General features: G+C 34.5%; 1 protein-coding gene across 2 annotated transcripts in view; it reads right to left on the bottom strand.

Annotated features, from left to right (window-relative positions):
* Positions 1–463: 463 nt before the first annotated feature.
* LOC123551409 (transient receptor potential cation channel subfamily A member 1-like) overlaps positions 464–17,249 on the bottom strand; it is a 57,975-nt gene continuing 41,189 nt past the window's right edge. For both annotated transcript variants that reach the window (XM_053540898.1, XM_053540899.1), the window contains exons 11-20: positions 16,500–16,643; positions 12,737–12,798; positions 11,909–12,084; positions 11,234–11,345; positions 5,703–5,846; positions 5,127–5,327; positions 4,348–4,518; positions 3,362–3,430; positions 1,998–2,213; positions 464–1,194 (exon numbers count right to left, since the gene is read on the bottom strand). In XM_053540898.1, the coding sequence (XP_053396873.1) occupies positions 1,045–1,194; positions 1,998–2,213; positions 3,362–3,430; positions 4,348–4,518; positions 5,127–5,327; positions 5,703–5,846; positions 11,234–11,345; positions 11,909–12,084; positions 12,737–12,798; positions 16,500–16,643 (1,445 nt within the window). In that variant the 3' untranslated portion in view covers positions 464–1,044. The remainder of the gene's footprint in view (positions 1,195–1,997; positions 2,214–3,361; positions 3,431–4,347; positions 4,519–5,126; positions 5,328–5,702; positions 5,847–11,233; positions 11,346–11,908; positions 12,085–12,736; positions 12,799–16,499; positions 16,644–17,249) is intronic.

Raw genomic sequence — 17,249 nt, 5'->3', positions numbered from 1 at the left:
AGATGAAAGATCAATATTGCTGTAAAATAGTTAATTGCCTGTTCATTATAAGTCCCTAATTATCAGTTATAATGCGCATTAGCATTAGCAAGGCAGTTGTGGATGTACACAGATTTACACATTTTTTTCTTTGTCCAGCAGTGGTAATTTATTATAATACAGACTCATATTGATCGAATAGATTGAAATGTTACATATCTTTAACTTAGTTTACATTGTGCGGTCATGTCTTTTTGCCCTACATAGAGTGCGCATGCGCGAAATTTTACTACCGTTGCTAAGGATCGCGCAAAGTGTAAATCCATCTTTACTGAACAGTCTCCAAAGACCAAAAATATGTTTGTCCATTGTAAAAACTGGGCAAAAACACGTTTCGATTATTTGGAAAGTTAACGAAAGTTCTTAAGAATGATGTATAATAGTAATGGTATTGTCTTACATTTAAAGAGAAAACAGAGATTAATCAGAAGCTATGAATATTTCTTTCAAAACACAAAGTAAACAGTTAAAAAAATGGCTATTGTCCAAGCTCGTTACCTTAATTGTACATGTTTTAACATTCAAAAGTTAGACAAAAATATTGGTTGAAATGTCACCAGTTGCAGTATCTCACTAACTTCTGACGGCATTTGCAGTTTTTAAATGATCAACAGATATTGGTGAATGCTTTAAACATGGAGACCACATGGAGGTCGTTATCACTCAAGGAGCAATGCACTTTACAAAAACTATATAGTATGAACATGAAGTAAACGCGTGTCAAGTTTTCAGATTTCTTTGTATGGTTAATTTGAATTTTACATGTTGTATACCTTTGGTATTTATGTGAGATTTGAGAACATATGGTTAGTCAGCAAGAAGTCATTATGAGACAACCTCTGTTGAAAACATTTTTAAAACGGATATTCCCAGGAAAGAGGAAAGGCACTATTAAAGCTAGGTATTTGTCGCGAACTATTATTCTGTAAATGGTTGTACTGTAGATACAATTCTTTGACTTGGTTGTATATTTTTTTATGTAATCCCATGACTTAGATTTATATCTTATTGTTCACTTGTTTTATCCTCCAGTCTCCTCAGAGTGTTTACAATTTCCGTCAATTTTGAGTCCATAATTTTCATCTTTGCCTTCAGTTTTGTTTCCGCTGTTTTCACCTTCATATCCAGTCGGGCTATCTCCCTTGAAGTATCCTCCTACAAGAGCAAAGAAATTACACTTCGATCTATTAAATAGTTTTTTTAAGACGAGTTCATTTGACATTGACTGCTAGAAAGCATTTTCAAAAAGTCAAAGGGTCGCCTTTTATGGTCCACAAACGTTGCAAATTAGCAATTTTTACTTTTGGCTGTTAGAACTTGTCTACCTGTTTACGAAAATGTTTGACACCATAAAAGCAAGATGTAAAATTAGATGTGGAAAATTTTGTAACAGTTTTTATGATGGCTAAAATTAAGTCATTCAGTTCGGATTATATAATTGTCTTAATAAAATATACTTTCTTATTTTATCAAATAGTAACTTCTATTCTATAAATGAATCCTCTTGTTTTTATTCTGTAAGTGATTTTAAGATTTATTCTGACATTCTGTGAAAAGGTCTTTTGAAAGCACAGAACGCATATCAGACTTGGTTTTGATCCGTGCAGCACCCCTCACATTCCCTAGCTCCGCCTTAAGCGGAATTCTATTACAGTGAAATTAAATGCCTGCCTGTCTGCAAGCTACTTTCTATATGTATCTGGGGTACCTGTTTAAGTATTTTGATATTTTCTAAGCATTAAAATCGAAATTAATCATGAACGCATTCAAATTTAGAACCATTGGAATAGGATTGATTGTCGTACACCAGCAATGCCTTTTCGAATTTTGTGAAGGGATCAGTTGTCTTTTCTTCAGTTAAGTGAAAAAATGCATGATAAGGATTTTAAATAGTCTGTTCAAAACGCCTTGTTGAAGGGGTTTAAACTTAAATTTCAGCTACCATGCAAGATGCTTACTTTCTCAGTGTTTAAGGCCGCTTCTATGTCCCTTGAAGTTAGTTTCCATGACTGTCCAAATTTCCTCTGTAGCCAGTTTTGTTTATTTGGATTTATAACCTCTTTCGTTTCCCCCAACGTGCATGCACACACTTTTCGATTGCAAAAGAGAAACGTCAGTCCTTTCCGAAATGTCGGAGACGTTGCAAGTCTCTCTAATTCAAGAGCAAACTTAACCTGTGTAATAGAACCGCGCATTACATTGTCATGTTGGTTACCAATAGACAAACTTTTTAAATCACTTTAGACTGCAAATGATACAAAACGGTGCTCATAGACAGTTAAACACAGAAGCAGTCAAATAATTAATTACATCAAATATTAATGTATGGTTATATATATATATATATATATATATATATATATATATATATATATATATATATATATACTCTTTTTTTTTTTTTTTTTTTTTTTTGTTTTTTTTTTTTGTTTTTGTTTTGAAGGAGTAAGAGTTACTTTGGTTCACATCGGTCCTCATGTAATGTAAACATCTGTTGGAGGCCAAAGTAACAATACTACGGGTGCTTTGACTGATTAGAATGCAATTTAATATCCTTTAAAGTTCTTATTAGGCTTTTCGGGTTTTCTGGTGTTTTAATGGATCCGTTTTATGTCAGACTAGCATATACTCCAATGTTTGCTTTCATAATCGATATCTAAGTAACACAACTAACAAAATGCCTCAGTATAGTAACAGGTCTGATGATACTTACATTTGTCTAGCACTTGGTGTTTACCTATATTTTATTTCAAACAGTCATACGTATATTGTATGACATGTCTTTTTTTCTTTAGAAAGAGGAAATATTTCTTTGTCGTTTTCCTTTCTTCTTTTATCTTTTTTGTTTTTATTTTCCATATTCAATGTATCTTATTTCTGTTCATTATCATTTACAATTATCTAACTGTAACGAAAAAAATGCTTTTGAATTTGTATTTGCCATGTCCTGTTTCACTGCATCTGCCATAATGCTTTGGAACTGATAGATGAAATGTAACGACTTTTCCATATATTTTTATATTTTGTCTGTATATTTATGTTGGCAAAATAATATTCCTACATAATTATTAAAGAAACTAAATTCATTCATGTCCGGAAACTGTATAACGATATTTTGAGTTATGTAAATCATCACTCTCCGAAATAAATCTATGTAAGCGTTTGAAAGTATAAGATACCGTGTATACATATTTCAGAGTTTCATCAGCAGGAACTGTGCTCTACATTACAATTAATGCACTATATAAGGATCATATCTATTTGCTGCTTAATTTTATGCAAAAACTCTATAAGACATAAATCCACATATACAATATCTTACCTGCATTTCCTTTTTTGTTAGACCGGCTCTAGTATGGAATTCCTGTATATTTTCTACAGCTAAACCAACCTAAATATAGATCAGAGTTCATGGAAAATGTTTGCGTTACAAACTCCCTATACTAACAACAATTTGTAGAATGTATTTAGAAACAAGTCTCAAGGTCAACGTTGAAATCACTTCCATTGTATCAGCTTTAGAATTCTGTCAGCTGCTACATTTCACAGCTCCATGCATTTACTTTAATGCCACCTCTTACTGTGTGCCATTTTTGATAAACATACCTTAGACTGTGCATCTTGTCAATTTCTAACTTGCGAGGAAATGCCTGACACAGTGTCATCTTTTTAACAAAGCAATTTGACTTTGTAAGTGTGGTTGTTCAGAAGTTATAAATATTACATATGTCAATACATACTTTGCGAGTGAAAAACAAATTAGATTAAAAATGGCGTCATAGAAAATCAATAACAAATAATTTTGTGTTTCCAGTAGTTGCAAAATAACACTTATTAAAGATGACACAAGCGGGGCACACGTGACAGTTGATGTCATGGAAAATCAGTTACTTATAGATAGTGTACTGTTGCAGAATATACAAGAAATTTGATCAAAACAAACTACATTAGTGGGACATACTATAAAACTATGAACGCGAGCAAGTCCTATTTTCTTCTGGACATTCTATCCATAATACTCCGAAATATATACTGGGGTTACACTTTATATTGTGCATTACATATTGCTTGAAATTAACTCTAGTACGTTCAGCCAGAATTTTGACAATAATATACTCACTAATGATCACGTCACTTGAAGATGGGCTGTATACAGTTAGAGAAATACTCAAGTACACACCAGTAGATTGATAATAACAATGTAGTCAAAACACAAAAAGATAAAAGACAAGTATGTCAATAATGATGACGTCTCATGAGGATGACGTCACATGATGATGAACTTAAGAATAGTATTAAGATGCATACCAACAGATTGATGACAACAATAGACATAAACAGCATGAAGCCATAGAAGAACACGTAACTGATGACGTCAAAATACACCTCTCCGTCTAGAAATGTTGTACTAAAGTCAAGCTCTCCTATCATCATTGCTGTAGTCTTCACCAGGGAGATCCAAAATGTTCCAAAATTTTCCTAGAGATAAAGTAAAGGAGAATTCAACGTTAATTAGTGTTTACAAAATATACAGTATTTAAAAACACACACTTTATGTTATGCTCAGAGATTCAATAATAATTTTAGACCAGAACAGTACGTTATTGATGACATTTAAAATTTCAAGAGCATCAAGCCATATCGTCATAATTGTAAATGTCTTCATTTTAGTAAAATCTGTAAAGAAGATCTGATGTAAGCATAGAGTGCAATTAAGCAAAACAACAGCAGACTCGGTTTGACTGGGTCTGTTCTTAAGAGGTAATGGTAGCGGAACTCTATTACATTGATAATGAATGCACGCCATAGAAAATATATACTAACACTGAATTCAAGTACAGGGAGCATTTTTACGGCCGCCTCACGGCACTTAAAGATTGTTGCTGTGATAGTTAATAAAATCTGTAAAAAGAGCCTCTGGAAGCATAGAACTTCATTCACAAAATTCACTCAAAGACGCAAACAATGTATGTCTGTACTAACTAGGAAAAGCGTAATAAGGGAAATAAATGACGAAACAAACACTATCTAAAATAGCGTTCAATATTTAAAATATTCCTGGCATATATCTGTTTCTGATGTATTACCTGATTTCGAAAAAGGCAGTGAAAGGAAACGGCAAATGCGACGATCAGAAGTGAGAAAACAAGAAAAAACTTCACAAACACTTTGACGATACTGTACAGCATAACGACATATATTCCAACCCATTCGAACTTCTGGATAAGGAATAGTAGATTTATCCATGCCAGGAAAACAGAAATTGTGCCGCAGGTCCACTGCCATTGCTATTGAAATAAATGTACACATTATGTTGATAGCACCATGATTTAAAAATACCTTCATTATACAGTGATATCGTTTAGTAATAAAGAAAGTCAAACGTTTACAATACAAACAATAAAGGTGCCATGACAATGGATTTGTTAGTCTTATGTTATTCATACCATCAATATATTACAACAAAACAAAGATTGATTCGATTTCCGGTTAAATGTTTTCTAGTTATTTCTGCAGAAATAGTTAACCAGTGAAGTTTGCCCAGGCTTCTCTCATTTAACTGGATAGATTTCAAGAACAAGGCTTTTCATAATCATCCAAAAGGTACATAATTATATATGATCTACACTATAAGCGCTTTTCTAAAAATAGAAACATCATACAGGCCTATATCCAGTATCGCTACAACCACTTGTATTCATTACAAACAGTATGGATGTAATGCATGTTATCCACTCCAAAACATTTTCCTTTTCCATAAAATAATACCACACTTTGCAAGAGAATATCAGTTTCACTTCCAATATCTGAAAGATAAAAGTTATAGTTTCACTTTGCTTCGAAGACGCCCCACAAAATAACTGTATTCTAATGTACATGTATTTCCATGAAGGTAATTATACATGATTTGCATAAAAAAATTGGAGATATACAAGAATTTAGTTTCAAATCGACAGTGAGTTACTTTAGGCCGAGACAATGTGTTTAATGTTTTAACATTTAAATGTAGCAATATGTACATTAATCAGTGTATTTAGATAAATTTCAATCACATTTTGTTTCTACAGTGTTAGATAATTTTTCATCTATTTTCTTAAGGCTATGCTTAGTTTAAACATATTTATTCCATATATATGTACATATAGTTACATAAGCATATATTACATTTGTATGGACAGGATTAGAACGAAAGACAATGTCTTATAGAGTTCTTCTCCTATGTCTGGTATTTGTATTTTATTATTTCTACTGCCCTGAGCTTTAAGATTAACGAAATATGGAATATCTGATTGAAAAAAAAAATGAAAATGACCAAAACTCTAACGAAAGAAATTCTTTGCAAAACGTATGAAAGTGACTGAAAGTGGAAAGGAAAGAAAGGAAGAAAAGAAGAAGGGAAAAGCAATGCCTCATTTCCGGTGAGTTGGATAGGTTTGAATCAGTTGAGAAATCTCTTGCTGCTTGATATATAAGATTGTACTAATGTAAAAATGAGAGAATTATCTTGATCTGAAAGAGCTGGGTCCCCAAATAATAGTGTATCCAGATTAATATTAAAATTTTGAAGACTGCCAAGCAGAATTGTACGAATGTCATTATAAAACCTGCAGTCGAAGAAAAAGTGAAAGTTTGTCTCAATTTCACCACAGTTGCACAAAGGTGTATGGGATACGTTTTTCAGAAACAGATGATAGTTGAGAGAACTACATTTTGTACGAAGACGTGTGTGAAGGACCTGTAGTCTTCTAGTACCTACATAGTAGTAGGATGGGACTTTGTTTTTGTCTTTGTTCAGGTAACTTTTAAATGAAGAAAGTGATGCAGATTGTCGAACATTTAGAGGCAGTAAATTCCAGTCCCGAATTACCGAAGGTAAAAATGAATTAAAATAAAGTGTGGTTCGAGCTTGAACTCCGCGGACATCTTCTGAGTTTCTAAGGTTATATCGAGACTCATTTGAGTGGGGAGCAAGAGAAGAGAGGTAGTCGGGTGTCTGATTATTAACCATTTTATAGAAAAGATGAGTTTATGCTTATACCTTCTTTCTGCAAGGGATTCCCATTTTGTTTCGTTCTTTAAGTTTTCTAAAGAGACAAGTTTTGTAGCTCCAGTCGAGATGCGGGCGCTATGCTTAAAAGAGATTGATTGAATAAGTTTGCAGATGAAGTTGTGAAAACAAATTTATTCAGGGAGGGCCTAAATTGTCCACCTGAAAACTTGTAGTATACCTGTATATTACCTGTATTATAAGATAATAGGTAAGGGTAGATTTCTCGGAAGCACAGAGCACCAAAAACACAGCCACAGAGTCACGCATTTGTATAGTAGGCCCACAACAAAAAGAAGCTGTCATGGAAAACTATTTCAGACGGGTTGCTGCAAACATCCAACAAGTACATATTAATTTATGCTAAATATAGATGGAGGGAAATGGTAAGGGGCAAAATGGGGTCGAGGCGGGGGGACGATTTTCATGAAGTTTATGTGGGTGAAAAAAAAACGGTCACTAGGTCGTGGTGGGTATTTAAAGCTGCTACAATCTCAAGTTCATTTATTATTTACGCTTCAAGTACAGTTTTCTTTTAGGTTGGAAGTACATGACCCTCCAAAGTTATTTTCTATTGAAAAAAAAAGGACAGTATAGTTATTTAACACTTTTTAGTGTATTTCGTAGAAGTCTGTGTAGTTGATAATTTTATTAGAATGCGCGTCACATTTTCGACGGCTTCAGTGCCCATTCTCATCATGACCAGAATGGAATATAACGGGAATTTTATGAGCAGGATAGCTAACACTTTACATGGTATTCTTTTTATCTTAACTGGCAACAGAGATGCTTGAAATATGTTATATTTTGTTTTTGATCGTAATTTCTTAGAAAAATATAAGATAAAGTTAGCATTCTCTTTTTTATGTAGCTATGAAACATTTTATTTCAAAGTAAGTAACATTTTCGTTTCATTTGCATTTATTTAAACAAATATCAAAGCTTTAAATACTTACAGCAGTTCTCCTCATCTTTATGATGATCTTACTGTTTTATGGAAAAGTCATTGTGTTTGCAATTATTATTCTCATGGATAGTGTTGAAATACAGATAAAAACTGAATCTTTGTTCCTTTCATAGACCAGTGTCATCGTCTTTAAATTTTACATTTATATACATGTGCTTAGGTCGCGGGGCCCGTTTCCATAGAAACATTTATTTAGTTCAAGATATCACTACTGATTAGTATACTGTGTTGGTGTGCCACCGTAAAACCCAAATAAATAAATAAATAAATAAACTAAATTATCCTCGCTTGGCGCTCAGCATTAAGGGGATAGTGCTAGGACTGGTCAGCCCGGTGTCAGTATAATGTGACTTGGTGGGGTATCATGCCACGTGTCTACGGCGTGATATTCCAGTGAGGCAGCACTATAAAGATGGGCATTGTACTCACTGCTACAAGTAGACACCGTCGTTTATATGACTGAAAAATTGTTGAAAAAACGTTAAACCCGAACACACACACATACTAAATTATGAACAATATTAGAGCACAGTTTTAGTATATAAGAACCAAATTATCAGTGGGAATGGAAAATTAGGCATAACAAATCAACCCACCAAATCTTTATCGAAAATGACCGGAATAAGTAACAATGTACCCAGCAAAATTCCAAATAACATCAGTAACCGTCAACCATTTTTTTTACATTCTAGATCTACATGACATTTCAATACAAGTACATAAAAGCCGAAAATACTGATCATTCTTCAAAGTGAATGACTCGTAAAAATATTTCAGCAATTTATGGCTGTTTTAAAAAAAAAGCCTAAATAATGTAAAATTATCAGAATTAAGTACTTTCAAGATAAAAAGCTGTTAATTTTGCGCGGTAACTGACACGTAAAGTCATGACGTCGATGACGTAATTTTAGCGCAACAATGATTTGTAGCGTTTATGAGGTATAAATTATTATTTAAGAATTATTTACCATTCTAACATGATCCGATTCATTTAAGAAATAATATATCTCATTTAATGATTTGTCGCTGAATAAATCATTGTTTGGAGTTCAGATGCGAAGGAATTATATCACGAGGGCGCAGCTCTTGATTTTATTCAAGAGCAAATCACTAAATGAGATATATTATTTCGATTCTAACACGTTACCAATGACTTTAAAGTACATCCTTGACGGCATTCGTTAAATATTTGCCCGTTTTCAATCGGTTTCTTTTCCAGCGCGGCGCTATTCTGTTTGACGCTATGACGTAATACATGTGACGTCAGAAAAGTGAATTGTTGGATAACAATTCACTGTTTTCAGCCTTCTCTGTTTAATGGGAAAATGAATCGGATCGTGTTAGAATTTCCTATTAAACAAAGAAGGCTGAAAACAGTGAATTATTATAAAACAATTCACTGTTCTGACATCACAATTATTACGTCATAGCGTCAAACGGCATAGCGGCGCGCTGGAAAGGAAACCGATTGAAAACGGGCCAATATTTAATGAATGCCGTCAATGATGTACTTTAAAGCCCTTGGTTACGTGTTAGAATCGAAATAATATATCTCATTTAGTGATTTGCTCTTTAATAAAATCATTGTTTGTCGTTCAGATGCGTATTATTATATCACTCGGGCTGCGCCCTCGTGATCTAATTCCTTCGCATCTGAACTCAAAGCAATGATTTACGTCGTATTCAGCGATAAATGAGATATGTTATTTCTTAATTAAGTAGCAGGACAGACACAGGTTAATGATTTTGTTTCAGAAGAATGAATATACAAACGCATTTATTTTATCATAAACGTTGTTGTAAAACCTTACATTAGCTTCCAGTTGGGCATGCGCAAATACAAATATTAAGATAATCTACCTCCTTAATTGCTACACAATATCGAATTACATAGGTTACTCTAAATTTTATTCCCTAAAATGAACAAATGAATTTAGCTGCGTAATCATTAGCAAGACAACACTGCGGCAAAAAAGCCAGAATCTTATCCACAAAGCTTAAGTACTCTTGTCAGTGTCAAACATGAAACTAAATAGAAACTATATTTAAGAAATAATGTAAAAAAAACTTGTTCTAACGTTATTAATGCATGGAAAGAGGTTAAATGTCCGCGGGATAATTTCACGAGGGCATAGATCGAGCGAAATATTTTGGCGACGTATAACCGATTTTGAGTGCATTAATTTAGGTAAAACACGGTTTTGCTATACATAATTTCGATTCTTATATATGCCCTTAATCTAAAATAATGGATAAATATAGTAGCGCTCTTTCTTGGTCGCAAACAAGCATATCAGAATAAAGTTTCAGTCTGGTTACTCGTAACAAATGGTGATTGTCATTTGATGAACAGCCACATAGAAACTGCAACAGAACATAGTTACACATCTCTCAATTGCGTTATCACCACAGTCCCGAGAAAAGGATGCTTAAATGACGATGATAAACACAAGTTTCACTGCGTCTGGGGGTGTTTATAGCAACATGGTGTTTTTTACGCAAGGAGCGCATTTTATGCCAAAACGGGTTGCTTAAAACGCTAAAAACATGTTTATCACTGTGCTTAAGTACGTAAAAAATGGCTTAAATTACGCAGGTAAACATGATTACGATGACATATGTAACCCTTTATATAACCATGAATAGACATTTTACCCCGAATGAAATCCTTAAAACGCACAAAATACGATTAAAACTATGTCTATACGATGACGCACGATAAAATGTAACACCGCCTTCTCTAAACATTACATTAAAATACAACCGCAGTTTTACAGAAAGAGCCATGTTTTAACTGAATTAAGGGTTCGCGCTTTCATTGGAAACACGTCATTGTGTAGACAAAACTAAGTGGACTTCTCTGTCGACTGCACAGCAAGCTTGGCTGACAAAGATTATTGCAAGATATTCTGAATATGAGATTTTCATTTCTTATTGCTGTTGACTAGGCAATAATAAATATATAATCAGCAGCCTTTCTTCGAATATGTATGAAGAAAGATCAGTTTTCAAACTAGAGAAGCATTTTGCAGCAAAATAAGAATAGAAAAGGAGTTCACAGTACAAACTTTATGATGGTTTCAGACTGAGAGACAACGTAAGGGTTTGTGCGCTTTGGAAAGCCGGATTGTTTATTTATTGGCAGTTCAATAACTTTAAAAAATATGTCTGACTAGTACCTCTATGAATAATTCTACAACAGCAATAAGTATGACAAAGTATTTTGCAACTGCTGCAAACTCTGGAATCTTGTAACGTGTAGCATGGTCTGAACAAACAGCTGACGAAATGCTGGGGAAAAAAACATTGTATACAGTTTATTATTTCTTATTTGAATGGGTTGCTCCTTTTCCAAAAGCCAAGACAGCTTGTCAAGATAAAAGTACAAGATAAAATAATAGTAGTCTGTTAATATTTTGATCTTCATATTAACAAATGTATTTTCTGTTTACATTTTTGCATTAATATTCAGTTTGTGTTGTATATTTTCCTAAGCAAAACCTTACCCCACCACTATCAATAGCCATATCCATATTTAAAAGTATTTTATTATTAGTTTTCACTCCACCAGTGCTATTTGTCAAATACCGCGTAAAGGCGGAATATACGGTGTCCCTTTATTATTTTTTTTCGTAGTGTAGATTCTATATTTTTTTACTTTATTCTCACCTACACCGTTGTAGGTTTTTCCTTACTTGTGTGCAAAACTGTATCTTAGAACAAACATGATGTGATACATTCTGGTGTCATCCCATTTGTCTAATAATCACAGTCAGTGTTGTAAACCTAAGCATAGGCCTCAGGAACGTATCAGATATATCTTATTTCATGCCCTTGTTAATATGAATACTTACTTTGTGAATTGAAAAGGTGCTTTTACATCAAGGGCAAAGCCAGTAAGCATTGCAAGATACAACGCATAAAGCAAGAAGTTGAGGAGATGGCAAATCAGACCGACATTGGTCCATTTCTTTTTTAGAAGTGCAGAAACCAAAGGATGGTCAAGGAGTTCTTTTCTTTCTGACGTCACCTGTGAAAATTATGAAACATTTCTACAAATGTTTACTTTTAATTTATCAGCACAGGATTCAGTTCCATTTCATCAAATAATATTTCTAACGGCACCAGGTCCAGCTTACATGTGTCATTGACGATAATATAAAATACACGATACGAGAGAAATCAAGCTAAACATTCATCAGTTACATTGTATCAATGTTTTCTCCAAGATACTCTTATATCATAGTAAATAAAAAGGACGAACGCGTTTTCTTGCAACATGAATCCTGGAAGTGAATGAAATTGACAACGAAGTCCGATGTATGTTCAGACGCAAAAATACATTTCAAACACACAGAGTGAAAAATTTCTTTATTTATTCAGGAGCTTCCATCACCTGGTGGTTAAGGTCGCTACGTTAGAATCACTTGACCCTCGACGATGTTGCTTCAAAACATCACATGTGAGGAAGCCATCCAGATGGCTTACGGAATGTCGCTGGATCCCGCCAGTGCCGGAACAATGCACGGAGTACCCGGTGTTTTCTGCCACCGTCACCGTGCAATAACCTAAACCTAAATCATATCGGCATGGCTCTAAACCCAACAAAAAATCTTTATATAGAGATCCAAAACTAATTGCTCTTTACTTAATCAGCTAGTCTTAAATTCTTACTTCCTCACCATGAGCATTAGTGGGTGGTTGTTCTTAATCAAGACGGAGTCTCTTGTGTATGGTTTTTCTTCTGCAATGATAGATATATAAATAAATTCTTATTGCATTTCTATATAGATAATTACTCAGATATGTACACTACGAACAAACAATGTTATGTACAGAATGCAAATGCAATTTAATTTACTAGTTGACTAACATTTTTTTTATTTCAAAAACAAATGATTTTATGATGGAATCGCAGACAAGCCCCACTTCTCATTCAGATAAATAATGATTAACTACCTGTATTAGAAACTAAGAATGAGTCATATTTCACTGACGCAACTCTTTTGTAGTAACCAATCCACAATTGGTTAAAGAATCCATTGCTGATTTACAAAGCGTTTGATAAGGAAATTGTTATATACGCTGTTCTCGGGGATCGATCTCGTGACTCCTCCATTCATAGTCTTGTGCTAAACCTATCGCGCCAATAAGGCGGTTACGGAAAGTAATTACTAAGGTTTATTAGGATTTCTATGTATTTGTTTTATAGACGAAACTCGGTAACTTGCTTTTACCTCTTACTGGTATATATACACTATCAATATACACTTATTACAGTCGTTCTATATGAATTTGCAATTCAGTATGAAATATTTATGTGACTTTCTAGGGTAACGGATGACTTAATGGACTTTTTGTGACCCCCCCCCCCCCCCCCCACCCACACACACACACCCCGGGGCATATAGATTTGCTCTTGTCCGTCCTTCTGAGAATGTTGTGTCGCGCCTACCTCCAAAAGTATTTGACGTAGAGACACAAAACTTTACAGAAATGTTGGTCAGCATGTGTAGCTGTGCACCTGGGGTTTCGCGTCCGGATTCATTCAGTCGTGTAGGAGTTATGGCCCCTGACTTTGTAATATTGGTCATTTTAGTGTTGTGTCGCGCCTAGCTCCAAAAGTATTTGACGTAGAGTCACAAAACTTTACAGGAATGTTGGTCAACATGTGTAGTTGTGCACTTGGGGTTTCGCGTCCGGATTCATTCAGTCGTGTAGGAGTTATGGCCCCTGACTTAGTAAAGATTTGGTCATTTTAATGTTGTGTCGCGCGTAGCTTCAAAAGTATTTGACATAGAGTCACCAAAGTTTACAGGAATGTTGGTCAGCATGTGCAATTATGCACCTGGGGTTTCGCGTCCGGATTCATTCAGTCTTGTAGGAGTTGTGGCCCCTGACTTATTTTGTTTTTGTCGAGCCCGCTTGCGGAAGCGAAGACATAGTTGTCCAAATGGCTGTTCGGTATATGTGCGTTCGTGCGTGCGTGCGTCCGTCCGTCCGGATTTGTTTGTCCGGACCATACCTTTGACATGCATGGAGCAATCTTGTTTATATTTGGCATGAATGTAAACCTCAGTGAGACGGAGTGTCATGTGCAAACCCCGGGTTCCTATCTCAAAGGTCAAGGTCACACTTAGGGATCAATTCAATAATGACTTTGTCCGGAGCATTTCTTCTTTATGCGTGGAGGGATTTTGATGTAAGTTGGCAAAATTGTTCACCATCATGAGACGGAGTGTGGTGCGCAAGAATCAGGTACCTAGGTCTAAGGTCAAGGTCACAGTTAGAGGTCAAAGGATACAAGAATAACAACTTTGTCCGGAGCATTTCTTCTTCAGGCATGGAGGGATTTTGATGTAACTTGGCACAAATGTGCGCAAGAACCAGGTCCTTAGGTCTAAAGTCAAGGTCACACTTAGAGGTCAAATTTTTTGTGTGGACTTAGAATTATTTTTTTTTAAGATTTACTCCCCTTTGTTGTTACTACAAATAACTTATATTGTAACTTTTTGCAATCTTTTTTTATTTGGCATAAATGTTGGCCTCAATGAGACAGAGTGTCGTGTGCAACTCCCAGTCCTTTTGACAGCTGACGGGCTCGACATGTTGCCCGTGGGCATCTAGTTGAATTTTTTCCTTACACAAGACCAGACTTCTTGTCCAGACTTACTCAAAAAAAAAAGTTTGTGAAACATGTATGTTAAAATGTACTTGACCTAGAATCATAAAACATTAGAGAATTGTTTTATAGCCTGTGAAGTGTTCTCTTTAGGATTTTACTCAGCTAGGCCAGAGTTACGGCTAACTAAGTGAAAAATACACATAAGGTTCTTAAAAGTTTGTGTTGCAAACATCTTAATAATTATTTAACCTGAGTCATAAAACCATGTTACAGTGGCAGGAGGGGGAGGTGGGCGGGGTCGGGGCACCTGTGTCCTATGGACACACATCTAGTGTATATTATATTTTTCAAATATTATGAAATGTTGCAGGTTCAAACCGTAGCTACTCTTTGTATTTCTATCAAACATTTTATTCAATAGTTTCTGTGATTTATTTTTACTTACTGTTACACTTGTTATTACTGTTTCTTGTTTACTGTATTACGTTTACTAAGAAGATGTTGTTTCGTATTTACACATCATATACAAGAAGTTCCAAACATTCGACTTGTGTCTCATGTGAATTATTATGCCATACTAAATCATAGGACAATGTATCGCTGAACGATATGAAATATGTAAAATTATTTCTTGCATCAAACATGAATCCCTACTTTTCGTTTGAATTTTGTTTAGCACTGGCAATACTCTTCAAGAAAATGTAAGTTACAGACATTTAAAATGGGTCAAGATGTGTCCTGCAGCCATTGGAAATAGGTCAATTTTATATGGAATAAAGAAGAACAGCTACATAGTGTGTTGTAACCTATATTGTGAAGGCTTGATCACTACCAAATCAAGTAGTCCAAATATAAATGGTGCTATTTTCATTCCTTTCCTCGTGCTCTTTCTCGATAGCATCGTGTTTTCTTTTACTCTATCGCGTTTCAGTATGTATGTGTAGTATTTTATCGAAATCGGCATGTTCCTGTTACATGCTAGATAAAAAATGGGTGTTAAGAATTTTATGTCTCGAAAAGAGACATTAAAAGAAGCAAAAAGGAGTAAATTCCAAGGGTTGTTTATAGGCTGTACATTTTTAGCTCAAGCGGCACCTTAAAGGGGCAAAGCGCCTCCATTTTAATAAAATTGTCAAAGCACCTTATAATGATGCTACATACCAAGTTTGATGAAGAGGCATCCAGTGGTTCATGAGAAGAAGTCATTTAACGGAATTTTAGCTCTAATGGCCCCTAAATGGGACCAATTGCCCCCAGTCGAAGAGATATTGGAGAGAACCTTCTTATAATGTTACAGACCAAGCTGGATGAAGGTCCATGAAGCAGTTAGTGAGAAGAAGTTGTTTAAACGTTTTTCTCTTTTTAGCTCTGTCGGCCCCTAAAAGGGGCCAGGGTTAAACATTTGAAAAAACTTTATAGATTTCTATGCCAGGATGCTACTGACCGAGTTTAGTGTAATTCTGGTCTTTCAATGAAGATATTGAAAGTAAAATTGTTGATATATCAACTGATACGCAGTAGATGTTCCAGTGGTCAGATCCGACAGATTATGTTAAAGGGGGTTTTATGGTCCATTTAAAGTAAGTAATTTGCGTTTTTAAGTCATATTATTTCTTTTTGAAATAAAAGAAATTCCATAAAGTTTGAAGTCGGATTAAAATCCACGAGAGATTGCGGGTTTGGGGAAAATGATGCACCGACTCTTGCATTTTGTTTTCACGAATCCACAGTTACTAGTGGTTTCTCCTACCTATGCGTGATATCATTATAATTTTGTTACATCTCAATATCAGTTTAAAAACAGTTTTCTCTTTAAATACCTTGACTTTTTTGTTTTCCATCCGTCTCTTTCCACTTTCCAAGGAGAAGTGTGTCGTCAAGAAATTCATAGTTAAACTGTACTTCGAATTCTTTGTCAATAACTCTAGTTTGTGTGCAACGATCAAATACCTCTTTAGCAGCGTCTTGCCATGAAAATATAAAAACAAAATCCAAAAATGTTTAATTTGTTATTTGATTAAGTAGGCCTTAACTTAAGGTATGAAAAACAGTTGCCATATCGTTTAACGTTTATACTGAATAGAGATAAAATGTCTTAATAAAACTTTAATAAATGTCTAGAGGATAGCAGTTGGGTGGAGTTTCATTACTAAAAATGTTTAAAGGATTGAATAAGATACTATGACTCCAAGTTCAGTACTAAAACCGAATCATTCCTATTCTTTGTATCACACATGTATAGGCCTTAGATACAATTAAAAGAAAATAAACATTCAACCTGGACTTTGATACTACAAACAAGTTAATAAACAAAAGTTATCTGGCTTTAATTATTCTACTAACAAAGTCAGAAATAAACTAACAAAGTCAGAAATAAACCTGTACAGAATAAATTTCTACCGTTGTGTCGGCATTTTATAGTATTCATTATAAAACCGTAGTCCGTCTTTGTAGAAATAGATGAAAGCAAACTACGGAGTCAAAATCGAACATGATCTGTACACAAAAAAAAAGCATTGCGTCAATTATAACTGTAATTACGTTATATTAAAGAACTAATATATCTCATG

Source organism: Mercenaria mercenaria, chromosome 4 (genome assembly GCF_021730395.1).
Source record: "Mercenaria mercenaria strain notata chromosome 4, MADL_Memer_1, whole genome shotgun sequence".
Classification (NCBI taxonomy): domain Eukaryota; kingdom Metazoa; phylum Mollusca; class Bivalvia; order Venerida; family Veneridae; genus Mercenaria; species Mercenaria mercenaria.
This window is presented reverse-complemented; position numbering and strand designations above follow the sequence as displayed.